This window comes from Desmodus rotundus, chromosome 3, assembly GCF_022682495.2.
Source record: "Desmodus rotundus isolate HL8 chromosome 3, HLdesRot8A.1, whole genome shotgun sequence".
NCBI classification, from domain to species: Eukaryota; Metazoa; Chordata; class Mammalia; order Chiroptera; family Phyllostomidae; genus Desmodus; species Desmodus rotundus.
Window position 1 is genome coordinate 194,999,897 of NC_071389.1, and position 13,559 is coordinate 195,013,455.

The 13,559-nt window shown below is 42.3% G+C and overlaps 1 protein-coding gene across 2 annotated transcripts in view; it reads right to left on the reverse strand.

Moving 5' to 3' along the window:
• Positions 1-12,634, reverse strand: part of DDX17 (DEAD-box helicase 17) — an 18,615-nt gene extending 5,981 nt beyond the window's left edge. For both annotated transcript variants that reach the window (XM_053919578.2, XM_053919577.2), the window contains exons 1-11: positions 12,249-12,634; positions 8,695-8,845; positions 7,949-8,048; positions 7,258-7,391; positions 6,881-6,946; positions 5,428-5,569; positions 4,900-5,060; positions 4,638-4,810; positions 4,183-4,293; positions 3,874-3,935; positions 2,415-2,474 (exon numbers count right to left, since the gene is read on the reverse strand). In XM_053919578.2, the coding sequence (XP_053775553.1) occupies positions 2,415-2,474; positions 3,874-3,935; positions 4,183-4,293; positions 4,638-4,810; positions 4,900-5,060; positions 5,428-5,569; positions 6,881-6,946; positions 7,258-7,391; positions 7,949-8,048; positions 8,695-8,845; positions 12,249-12,298 (1,210 nt within the window). In that variant the 5' untranslated portion in view covers positions 12,299-12,634. The remainder of the gene's footprint in view (positions 1-2,414; positions 2,475-3,873; positions 3,936-4,182; positions 4,294-4,637; positions 4,811-4,899; positions 5,061-5,427; positions 5,570-6,880; positions 6,947-7,257; positions 7,392-7,948; positions 8,049-8,694; positions 8,846-12,248) is intronic.
• Between the last annotated feature and the right edge of the window lie 925 nt (positions 12,635-13,559).

The following is a 13,559-nucleotide window of genomic DNA, read 5'->3' on the forward strand; positions in this document are numbered from 1 at the left end:
TCCTCAGTCTCTACTGACCCCTAAAGTCCTGAAATCACACCAGAAAGACGAGAAGGCAGTCATCACAGGGGGCAGCGTGAGTCTCCGGCTAGGGTCGTTGATGCAATAAAGGAAAAACAAAAATTTACAGGGCCAGGATGGATGTGAGGTGGGGGCATGGGAAATTATGCTCCATGATCATATCTTCAGAGATGGGATAATCCTTAGTCAATCCCACTGTGGATGACCACGGGCAGGAGAACAAGCTGAGAAAATGTACTGAATGCCCAGACATGCTTTCCAAGCAGAAAACACTGGGGACTGAGGTCAACGGTTCAGATACTAATACTTGGCAGTATTTCTGGAGGGGTTCAGTAGGGGGCAGACATGGTGCAAGTTCTTCATACTAGAAAGGTATCCTGTGTGTGCACACAGAGCTTGGCTGAGGACACATAAGAGCAAGCGCAGAATTTGATTTTCTCCAGTCAAGCCTGCCCTGATGTTATTTGTGCACGCCACAATATTTATCTTGCTGCCTTTAGAGAAGATTCTGTAGCAGGGTGAGAAATTGCAAAGTTAATGTTTTGGCCAGCTGCCTAGGGTAACAACTTTTTGTCTGACAAGCCCTACAACATGGCCTGAATCTCCAATCACTAATTGGGAAGGACAAACTAGCCAATGGGCTCATGTAGAGCTGCTTCGGGCCAATGTAGATTTGCCTCAGCCATGTACTGAGTGATCTGCAGCTGATATCAAAGCTTCTGTTAAAAAACAAAACAAAATAAATTCAATACTTTTAGCTTAACAGTGTGTAGTTTAAACAAAAAAAAAATAAATTAAAAAAAAATCAAAAATATCCCAGTGGAAAGGGAGTAATAAATAGTGGTTTCCTGAGGATGACTATTATAACATTATTGGAATCAAAGAACTTACCTGAAGGGAACATTTAAGAGGCCATCGCTCGACAGGAAGTGAAAAAAGGCCTGGTGACTCAGCTGAAAATTGCACCCCTGTCTATGAGGTAGAAGCCTTCACTTTCCAGGATCTTGTAGGACCTTGGTCAGCATTCTGCCATTTTGGTGGGTTTTCCCCCTCCTTTTGATTGTTACAAGGCAGCAAACAAAGGGGCCCAAAACAAGCACTGATGTTGAGTAACAAGAAACAGACTCGGGTCTTCCCTCTCCCCTCACTTGGATGAGTGGGGATGGGATGAAGAGTCTTAAGTTATTCTCATGGTAGCCAATTGATTTGGTTTAGAAATGCAGGGGGACAAGGGACAAGTATTTTTAATTGTCTAGGCAAGATGCACAAAGAAGCTACCAGCACATAGCAAGCCTGTTTAAAAACCACCATCACTGAAAGCTTTTATGTAAACTGCTTTCAGGCCTCAGCCTCTTCTCCCAACAGGCCCAAGTTCTAACGGCACAGATCCAGACATGACCTCAGAGGGCAGAGACAATTTTCAGTCATGGCTGCAGGTCACCACCTCTGAAGGAGGGAATGATGAGTGCAACGTATCAAGTCTTCATGACTTTTGTATTCCAGTTTGCATAGTTGTTCTCTTTATGTTAAATATTATAAAGGAATATGGTACTTCTCACCTCACTGGGCAAGAAATTACATACCTGTCGATAATTTAAAGGTATTTTTGTGACAGAAGTAATCTCATCTTTTTTTAACATGAAAGTTTTGAGTTACCCATTTAAGCTCAGAATAGGCTAAAGTACCACAAAATATGTATATTAAATCAAACGAGTCAAAAACTCCAGAAAAACACTAGCCTCAAATTAAGTTCTTAAATTGGACGACAGCATTTTATTGATGAGTATGGGTAGGAGGGGATGACTGAGTACCCATAATAATTTTACTTCAGTAAATAAAGTTGGGTAATGCAGATTTAATTGCCAAAAGATAGCGTGTTTATAGACTTACTACACCACAAGAATATATTGTGTTAGCATTCACAGAACTGGACCTCCATATATACCTAGCAGACAGATGCTGTAAGGAAAAAAAGAATTGGAAAAAAAAAAAAACCCCACACCCACAAAAACCAAGAGAACAAAAACCCCAGCTTCTAACAGCTAGGTTCAAGCAGGTTCATTCTCTCCAGCCAGGTAACAGATAAAACCAGGAGGAAGTTGAGCTATTCGGCTGAATGTCTCCTCTCCCTCTAACTGTTGGAATAGTCATGCCTAGGCCTTGCTGCAGACCAAAGCCTGTTTGTTAGGAGCAGGAAGACACTTTGGAAACAACAACAACAAAAAAAATTGTGGGGGGTAAAAAAGAAAAAAAAGGGGAAAAAACACTTCGTATTCTTCCCTTTTAAAGATTTATCTAAACACACATATATACAACTCTAATTTGAAACGACAAACAAATCTTTAAACCAAAAGATACATATACCATCAACAGAGACACCTATCTATACAAACCTAGCCCACGGGAGGCTACATCTGTGGCAATGAGGATGGGAGCCTTTCCAGAACGGAACTCTGCAAAACAAGAACAATACTATGAAAACCAAGCCACACGCTCAAGGCTAAGTGACATGCCTTAAATAATATGACCAAATAAACATTCCTAACTATATATAACCTTTACCATACCACAGTATAATTTCAAGTAAAGGCAGCAGAACATGCCAAGGTCTTTTAAGGAAAATAGTAATTCTTTGAAAATCTTCATTACATTCTCTTTTAGCAGAGGGGCAATTGAAATTACCTCTAATAATGAAACACCACTAAAACGGCGCAAATGGTAACAAAATTATGTAAGCTAGACCCCCCTTAAATTATGACACCGAAGTTATCTCCCAAATGAAACAAAATCAAGTTGGATGGCAGGAGACGTATGTTTAAAAGATGTGGAACAAAGGAAAAACCATAGTTTCCTCTGTAAAATAATAATAATAAATAAAAAATTGGTCTCTGCCCCAGTTCCCGAAACTGAACTTCTAGAACACTTGTAAACCAGGATGCTAGGAGAATCTTTTACTCTGATACTTAAGTCTTTGACCCAGGTTCCTCCCAGGGCTCCTAAATCTCTGATTTCCTGGGTGGCAGAAGTGTATTTTGTTCTGATGAGGCAAAACTTTGTGGGCTCCTGGATGGGAGGGCTGGTCACCCCCCCACCCACAAAAATCAGGCCATGATTAGAAGCTTGGAACTTTCAGCCCCATCCCCCATCCTCAGAGAGAGAACAGGGGCTGGAGACCAATCATGCCTCCACAAAAATTCCAAAAGTACAAGGTTTGGGAAGCTTCTAGGCTGGTGAGCTTATCTATAAAGAACTTACTACATAAAGGAAGCAGAGATTTTCAACCTTTTCCATCTCATGGCACATATAAACTAAACACCAAAAACATGTATTTTGCCTACCTGACCAAAAAAAAATTTTGATTCACTCACACCAGACAGCTTTCTTGTGCTGCCTGTCATTTCTTTGGACAGTCTAAGGGAAAAGAGGTCAGTGCCTGTGACCAGTCAGGTATCATGTTCTAAAAATTCTTGTGACACACCCAGCTGAAAATTACTGGAAGGGTGACATAAGTTGTGAAAAAGTTTTAAGAGCCAGCCTTACTGGCCTTAAATTTAGGACAGCAGAGACATGCCAAAAACGCCCCAGGTAAGCAAACTCTAGCCTGCAGGCAAATCTGGCACAATGCCCATTTTTTTTGCAAATCAAGACTTGTGGGAACACAGCTGTGCCATTTCTCTGCACACTGTCCATGACTGTTTCTGTGCTACAGCAGCAGGACTAAACAGCTGTGATGCAAACCCCCATTTGGCCTTGCAAAAGCCCAAAATGTTTACTACCCGGTCGGTCCACTTACAGAAAGTTTGTCAATCCCTGAAATATTTCAGTATGAACAATGCCTAGTTTTGAACTCACCATTAAGTACCCAATCTCTTTCTGGTTGACTCTTGTCTCCATGGATACACATAGCTGGCCAACTATCAGAAGAAAAATGACCAATATTTTAGAAATCTTAAAAATAAAGGGGGGGGGGGAACACTAAGTTTTAAAAGGAAGTGTAACCATATGAAGTTGTGAAGGTGTGTCACAGATGACACGAACAGAGGAGTGTGCCCACTTGAAGAGCAAAGGCGTTAATAAAATATAACATTCACAACACTAATCTAGAAACCCCTACTGCCCTAAAAACCAGATGCTGATCAGGTACCTCGGTGCTGTACTCACCCATCCCTGCGCATCCTCCGAGTGAGGTCATCACAGCGTCTCTTTGTCTCTACGAATATTATTGTCTTATTTTCCTTTTCAGCCATTATTTCCTCCATGAGTTGAATCAACCTAAAACAAGACCAACAATAATGCAGTCATTCAGAGACCTCCCTACACATTATGTAGAAGCTGCGTCTGCCCTATCGGCCCCCTAAAGCCACAGCACTTTCTTTTCACTTTACTTTCTATATAGCTGATAATTATCCGAGCTGGGAGTCAAACTCAAGGATCCAGAATCCTTTCCCTTTAACCCCAATTTTCCAGTAAGTGACACAAAGTATGAATTGTTGGAAAGCAAGCAACACTTCCAGTGTTTTAGACTTCATAAAAATTAGTTTCTCCGATGCTTTAATTCTGGAGGATTATTAAGGAAAGGTTTATCGACATTATCAGAACAGTGAAATCACTCATACTTGTGGTCTTTTTCACTTTCCATGCAGACATCCACGATCTGGAGGATGTTGTGGTTGGCACTCAACTCCAGATTGCCTACATTGATCTGGGTGTAATCATGAAGGAAGTCCTCTGCAAGCTGTCTCACTTCTTTTGGCCAGGTTGCACTCCACATCAATGTTTGCCTATCAGGCTGTGAAGAAAGGAAAGGCTTTCTTTTAGGCTCAGGAACTGCGACAGGCAAATGGCATAAACAAATAGCATACTACCAGCTTTACACACCCTGATTTGGTCAACAATTTTGCGGATCTGGGGTTCAAAACCCATATCCAGCATTCTGTCAGCCTCATCCAATACAAGGTAAGTACATCGGCGAAGATTTGTCTTTCCTGACTCCAGGAAATCTATCAGGCGTCCCGGAGTAGCTATACAGATCTCAACACCTGTAAAACAAGACCGAAGATCCAGCAACTGCAAATCTTTATCCACTGCCCAAGCCTCATTAGACTAAGAAGCATCAGTTCTGGTGGTTGTACTACATGCCACAAAGAACTAGCCACATTCTAACACAGTATTTGGAAAAACATTATTAAAAAGAATTTATTCATAATCACCCAATCTTCACAAAGTATAAGTCTCTAGTCATATTGAACTTCCCCAAAATAGTATTTTAACCGTACCTGATAAATTTTTAAGCTGCTGACTGAATTTTCTCTCATAAAGATCCTACTATTTTCCCCTTCAATTTCATTCACAGAAACTGGCAAGATGAGGTAAATTGATTCTTGTATGCTAATTTTGTAAAATTACCTCGTTCCAAGTCTCGAATCTGGGGCCCTTTAGGAGCACCCCCATAAATGCAAGTACTCTTCAATCTTGAACATTTGCCATAGTCGTCAGCCACCTGCTGCACCTGCTGGGCAAGCTCTCTGGTAGGAGCCAGAACGAGGCACTGAAACAAGCACACAAAGACGTGAGACACACACCCCAAGTTACAAAAACAAGTACCAAAGGCCGTCTAATTCTTTTTCTACTCTCTAACTTGGTACTTTCAAAGTATGTAATGGGTAAGGGGGTTGGGAAGGCAGAGATAAGATGTATAAATTTCATTACCTAGTTTTAACTAAAGAACCCTCACAAAATAAACAAGTGGCTTTAAAATATTCCTGCAGCGTCCCTGGCTGGTGTGGCTCTGTGGACTGAGTGCCAGCCTGCGAACCAGAGTCCCTGGTTCTACTCCCAGTCAGGGCACATGCCTGGATTGCAGGCCAGGCCCCCAGTTGGGGGGATTTTAGAGGCAACCACACGTTGACGTTTCTCTCTCTCCCTTCCCCTCTAAAAATAAATTTAAAAAATCTTAAAAATATATTCCTGCAACAAAACCATGGATTAAGGATTAGTAAGAAATAGATGAATAAGAAAATAGTAGAGTGGACACTTTTCTGACTTCTAGTTTAAGCTCTCAGCCAGACACATTAGGCAAAAAAAAAAAAAAAAAAAAAAAAGGATTTATATGCAATCTGACTAGTTGACCAAAATGATACAAAGCTAGGGCACTAATGAAGTATCATACACACTGTTAACAATCTTGCTCTCTGTACTGATGTATCAGATACTAGCTAATATAATAAAGCTAACTCAGTCATGTGGAAATATGTTACACATTACATAATGCAAAGCAATGCATTATTTTTTGTGTATATTGAGACATACTGTAATAACATACATATTTATTAATATAGCAAGTGCAAGCTGAATTTTTAATAAGACAAACACAAATGTCCATTCAAAATGTTTAAAAGACCACTATTCAAATCTTACAGGAAAACAGCACAAGTAAAAGTAATCAAAACAGAAAATCATGCTGCCCCATAAACACTCGTGAGATTATTACTTAACCACAAAGAATACACACCCCAAACCTGACTTAAATCCACAGATCAGGGACCTCATGTCATACCTTCCGTTCCCTCACAGAATCACTGAGCAATTAAGAACTGCTCTTAAATGAATGCATAGTGGCTAAGAGTAATATTGATTCAAATTCGAGCTCAGTTATTTAATGGCTGTACGATCTTGGGCAAGTTATTTAATTGTACTGTCTAAAATTTATCAGTAAGATGGGGATAATATCACTTCCAGATTATGGAGGACAGGGCTGAGGATGAAATCTGTAAAAATATGTAAAGCGCAGTCCATAAAACACAATAATCATTAACTGGCAGCTATTCTTAGAATTATAAGCAAACTGAAATACACTTACAATTGGACCATCTCCTCTTTCCAAGTATGGCTGGTGGTTAATATGAACAATTGCAGGCAGCAAATACTAGGGGGAGGGGAAAGAATGACAGTCTTATAAGAAAATTAAGCCATTATCTGAACTGTTCTAAATTATCACAGTAATTGATAATGCCTAACTGGAAAAGTGAAAACAGTACTCACAACTGTGACAAATATGTACAACTATAAATTTAAACACGAAATGCTTACATCTATTTCATATAGTTAGGAAACCTAAAATATTACCTATACTTTACGACCTATAATCTATAAAGAATTGAGAAATACTCATATATGGAGTTAGGAGAGCAAAATAAGTCACCACAATGGTAAAAATCTTCCCATGCCAGTACATACCGCTAACGTCTTCCCAGAGCCAGTCTGAGCAATGCCCACCATATCCCGGCCGCTAAGAGCCAATGGAAATCCCTGGCACTGGATCGGAGTTGGTTCTGTGAAGTGCTGATCCATCAACACATCCATTACGTATTCTGTAAGAGGATAATGTTACTGCTTTTAAGTAAAACTTAAAACATAGCCAAAAGAATTATTTATTTAAAAAGATTTTATTTTTAGACAGAGAAGGGAGGTGGAAAGAGAAGGAGGGCTGCTGCCTCAGCCATTTACCCTTCCCCTCAAATACTTAGAACCACTGCGAGAAAACCCTGTGAGAAAAGTATCTCACAGGGCACTGACAGGTGGCAGTCACTTATTGTTGGACACATTCAAATTCTATCCAGCTAGAAAGCAATTCCATTTTGATGTTTTCTAAAGCGTAGAGGCAAAACCCCTAGGGGAAAATGAACCTTAAACAAACAAACAAACAAACAAAACCAAACCAGAAAACAGATGAACATAAAAAGTCTCTTATGCAACTATTTATTTCTAGCCTTGGGTAGGTTTTTAAAAATAAAAAAATTTACGTAACAGAATTCCTTTTGTGAAAGGTATTCTACTTGGGTTTTCAACAAAATTCTGAGTATGGTTCACAGCCTTTATTTACCATTCGACCCAAATTAACAATTAAGATCCTGGTGAGGACACTTACGAGGGAAATTAGCGTGATGGAAGGCAAACACAGGTTTAGGACACACGTCTCCCCCTCTCACTGTAATCTCCTTCTTCCGGCGCAGCTCCTCAACCTCATACTATGGAAGAAAACGGAGCAAGATAAACTAGTAAACAAATCATTTTAAACATACAAAACCTCATGTAGCAATCCAGCTGAATAATGACCCAATTCAAAATTAAAAGGGAAAAGGTGAGGAGCCTCCCAATATTGTGTCAATAAAGCAGGTGAGTTCCATTTTCTAAACAAGATGACAGATACCCACAAATGCTAAGTGGCTTGCTGGAGGTCAGAAATAAGAGGGGGAAAAATGTAGAACTTGGGACCAAGTGCTCTTTCCCCTATGCTTTTTTCTAAACAAGTAACCACGATGGGTAGAGTCTAAAACAATCATAACGAGGTTAAAAAACCGGAGTACATAACACCAGTCTTTTAAATTAACTTTATAGATGAAAAGATGTTACTTCATAACAGTTAAAACCAGATATGACAAATTGGTTGGAGGCATAACCAACAAATAAGAACAAGCAATCATTCGGTACATATTTAAACTGGTTCCCCTTATGAGTACTAGCAGTTTAAGTAAGAACTGAAGGAAAGCACCACTGCACTAGAATAAAGTATGTAATGGCAACAGCAATGCAAGTATACATTCTAGCTGCTATGTCTACTTGGTCCACTATTGTGTATAAAAAGAGGTAAATCCACCCCACACCCCAACTCACTGGAGTCAGCCGTGCCACTTCTGGGTGTTCCACATAAAAGTTCTTCTCAAACTTGGGGAGCTCACTCAAATCCCACTTCTTTTTACGTAAACGCTCCCCAGGATTACCAAATTTCTTCGGGGTAAGGCCACCACCACCTCTTGCTCCAAATCTATAAATATAAAAAAACTTTAGTCATTAGTATTTTTAAAGAAATATACCTAGGTGCCATAAAAACATACAAAAGACAGGACTCTTAGGATACTGTCAGCCCTCTCCAAAGAGTATTTTATTTCTCTTATTTGAAGGTATGGAGAAGTTCACACACCTATGATTACAACAGGTGAAAAAATTCTTATATTTAGAGAATTTTATCATGAGGATTACAACTGTATTCTGTAGTCTAAAAAAGTTTGAATTTTAATTCTGCCATTTACAGTATGATTTTTGGGCAAATTATTTAACTCTGCCCTAGTTTCTCATGCAAAAGTAGAAAAAAAATACTACCACCTATCTCGGAAGTTGCTGTAAAGATGAAGCGAGTATGTGTGAAGTGCTTAAAACAGCATCTTGTATAGTAAGCGTTCAGTACCAGTTAGCATTCAAACAATAGTTACGGGATATCAATTATACAAGTGCTGTTTTAAGTGGTCAAAATACTAATGTGAATAAAACAGTAGCCTCTACTCTTTTGTAATATTCAGACATGTGGGTAAGGGAGAACATTAGTTTAAGCTTAAATTAAGGGCAAGACTGCAACCGGTAGAAAAACGCACTTGTAGCAAGTTGCCCCATAACTGGCATAGGTTCTTAGACCCCTTATCCTTTTAATACAGTGAAGAACAATCCTTCTGTCTACTAATCTTCTTTAAAAACAACAAAACCCTCTAGGACTCAAGAAAAAAAACCAGAAACTGGTAGGTTGGTCTTCACCTTTAGTTTATGCTAATGAACAGCCAGAACAAAGATTTATGACCTTTCCTTCCTATTCATCTCCACCTTTACTTTGTATCTCTTTGTTCCCAAGCCAAGCAGTACTATTAATTTAACTTTAAATTTGCCTCCCAAAACACTTTAGGTTTTAAATATTCAGACTGAATATTTACCTAACTTTCACAACAGACAAGCTCAATTGGAATACAAATACGGTCCCTAGCAGACATAGTTTGAGATGTTCTCCTTTTCCTAGAGGAATCCTAACACTAAGATGGTCTACAGCATGTTTTCATCCCACTTCCTTACTCCTTAAAACACTATACTGAATTTAATTTCCCTTTTCTATTCCAACCCACTCATAACATCATCTTGCAGATGGTTCCACTTTATAATTGACAGGCAGTAGTTGTACTATTTTAAAGGGCCTCAATTTCCTAGATTTCAAAACATTCTTAAAACTCTGGCTTAAAGACTCAGCTAAACTTACTCAAATACAAAGACTGATGGCAAGAAATTTTCTCAGAGCCACTGAGTTGCCTTGTATTCTAGAGGCAGAACCGAGTCAACGTCATTTATAACACTGCTGAACTGGTAAGAGAAATCAGGAACCAAAACAGGGCTGTTAGATAATAGAAAAGCCAAATCTCTAGGCAGTCTTGCAAAGAAAGTAAAAATGATCAAAGACCAATTTTTAGATATTGTCTGTCTAGTTTATATAAACTTTATGTTGTTCCTAGTTGTCATTTCAATGTTGCTGCTGCATTCCAATGCTACCCTTTTTAGAAATCACTGATTTTAGAAGGGGGGGGAGTGGAAGGAGCAACACTGATTTGCTTTCCCACTTCCTGAAGCACTCACTGGTTGGTTGTCGGGCGTGCTCTAACCAGGACTGAAGGACTGAACCCCCAACGCTGGCGACTGGGACCATGCTCTAACCACGGGAGCTACCAAGCCAGGGATTCTAAGTAAGGCTCCTTTTAAGGCTTATGAAAAAGTAGCCCTTACTTTTTTTGAAAAAAGTTTTTCCTTTCTCCCTAACGCCTTGGCTAGTTATCCAAGACATGTCATCCTACACTAATGATATAATTTGAAACGTGGGGTTCTTTACAAACATGCTATCGTCCACCTTTACAATTAATTAATGCTGATTTCAATATTTAACACAGTCTTTTACTTTCGCGGAATTGTTTAGCACATTCACACACCCTTTGAAGATGCATGTATCCTAATTACCCCGGAACACTAGGCTGCTCATCAAATGCTCGAGAAGCATTAGCCTACCACGACTTCTCCAGCCATCAGGGCTGTGTCCAGCAGTCCTGAACGGTGCTGGTGCAAATACCTTTGTACATGAATACTGAAGCACGTGTACAAGGACTTCTCTAGGCCTTAGAGTTTAGGGTATAAAGCTTAAGAGATAAATTACTGGGCCACTTTCAACTTTAAAAGGTAATGTTGACTTCTTTTTCCTAAGTGGTTGTACTGAAATTCACTTCTAAATTTAGCTGTACTGTGAAACACTAAGCAAACAGTCCATTTTTAATCCTCCAAACTTAACACTAAGACAACATATTTTCCTTCCTAACAAGATACACATCAAAATAATCCTTTTTTATTTTGTAAGTTAAGTGATAAATGAGGTGCTTGTGACTAGTAGATCTGATTGTGTAGCTGAACCACACAAGGCAAGTTTGGAGAAAACATTAACAAAACACCCACTACGGAGACAATTACATCAAGTATCTCAATTCTCGAGAACAATGCAAAGTCACATTTATTACAAAAAAGAAACAGCATCAATCAGAATGAGTATGGGTCTTTCAGCAACTTTTTCGTTTACTCGACATTAAGGTTTGAATTTCAGTATCTGGGAGGACGTTTAAACCTGTTAACTTCCGACCCTGTAACCGTGGCGTTACACCACCAAAAACTTCCTAGCTGAACGAAGAAGTTAATGCTCCAGTCCAATTACAGAAAATAAAAGTGAAACATGGGAGGAAAAAACAAAAAAACCCCTCCCTTCTCAATCATGGCCATTTAGATGGCAATTCCGTTGGTTTATATTCCAAAGCGCGTCCTTCCAATGATTTAAAAACGAATAATGGTGGTTTTAAAACTACAAGCCAGCCCTTTTAGCTTCTAGTTTCAAACGAGGTTTCCAGTTCCGTTAAGCGATCTCTGGCGACAGATAACCCAAGGGAAGCCATTTCGCGTTAAGATTTTCCTAGGCTGAACTCCGAGGTCTCATTCCGTTCTCAACAAGAACATCCGTGTTTCACAGATGAACGCTGAGGCCCGGAGGGATCAAATGACTCCCCCAAATCGGCTGGGCTCGAAAGCCGGGAGGCGACGCTGGGCCCGGGCCGCGCCACGACCGCCGTCCGCACGGAGCTGGGGCGCCGCCAAGCCACCACCCCTCGCCAGATCATCAGTGACCCCGGGGCCCAGGCCCACCCAGAGGCCCCTGCACTTAATCGCTATCATGCCCCGGGTCGCCTCACTTCCCAGAGTCCGGAGCGTTGCTCTCAGACCCCGGGCCACTCAGAGACTCCGGCTCGTCCGCAGGCTGGCGTCTCTTCAGGGAACCTCCCCTCCCCCCACGCACACCCAGGGCCGTTCCTCTCCTCCTCCCCCCTTACCCTCCACGGTCACGATCCCGGTCCCGGTCCCCAAAGCCGCCTCCGCGCATGGTCCCAAACGGATAGAGATCTGGGAGCGGGGCACGGATGGCCGGGCTCGGGAGGGCCTGCGGCTCCGGTCTGGTTACGACCGATGGCGGCGGCGCCTCCGCTGTTGGGGCGGCGGCAGGCGCGGCGCTCTCTCGCTCCGACGCGCTGTCTCCCGTCGCAGACGCCACCGTCGCCGCCTCTCTCGTCGGAGACGGGAGCAAAACACAGAGAATCGGGGTTATAAAATCAGTGGGTAGGTTTGGCTACGCTCAAACCCGGCAGTGCCGCGGTTTAGGCGTCTCCTTCCTTCCCGGCGACTGCACAAAATGGCGGCCGGCGCTGAGACTGCTCCAACTTAACGCTACGTACGTCGTCGACGATACGTAAACGGCGTGTCGAAATAGCCCCCAGGCTTCGCGGAGAACTACGGCTATTCTTAGAAGCATTTTGCGCCCATTGCGAAGGTGGACGCACTCTACGGCCAGTGGAAGGGAAACAAAGTACGCAGCGGGCGTAGAGATCTCGCGCCACCTAAACTAGAATGTGGGGTGGGGGTGGGGGAAGAGTCCCGGGGCGACGTAACATTCTTTGCGTCGTTAGCCGGCCCACTGTGCGGGAGATGCGCAGTGTGCGTAGGGCATTCTGTTTGAAGAATAGAGGATTTTGCCGGGTTCGACCGCGGGACGGAATCCGGGCCTGCCGGTACAAGTTGCTTTGCCCAGACAATGAGAGCCCTCCATATTGCAACCGTCAAGTTTCAGGGTGTCCGGGTGCCAGAAGCCCTGCAAGGTCTTCAGAGTCCCTCGCTGCGGCCCCGCGTGCTATCGGGCCCCGCAGCCTGAGACCTGCCGAGACTGGCCGCGCGCCCCGGCGCCATTTCCTTTCGGTTGCTCTCGCTGTGCTGTCGCCGGCAGCCATGATGGGTGCGCCTGGTCCGTTTTTCCCCGAGCCGGCCTGGCAGCAACGTCCCAGCTGGGTTAGAGCACTCTGCTGCGTGTAGTTCACACTCAGGTGCTTCTCGTCAACAGAATATTTACACTACCCCCTGGCTGAGCACAGTTGGCAAGAAACTAAAATATGGGTGGAGCCCCGTTGAGGTAGCCGCCCCGGTCCCTTGACCGCCTTTACACGGAGCTGTTTCCGGAGGGCCGCTCGGCGCTGCTCCGGGCGGCCCGTGCCGTGCTCTCAGCGCTCTCCCAACAGGAGAGGTTGAAAAGGTGGTCTTCCAACACAAAAAAGGTGAAGGCATGAAGTGTTTTTAACCAGCCTAGGCCGCGTCCT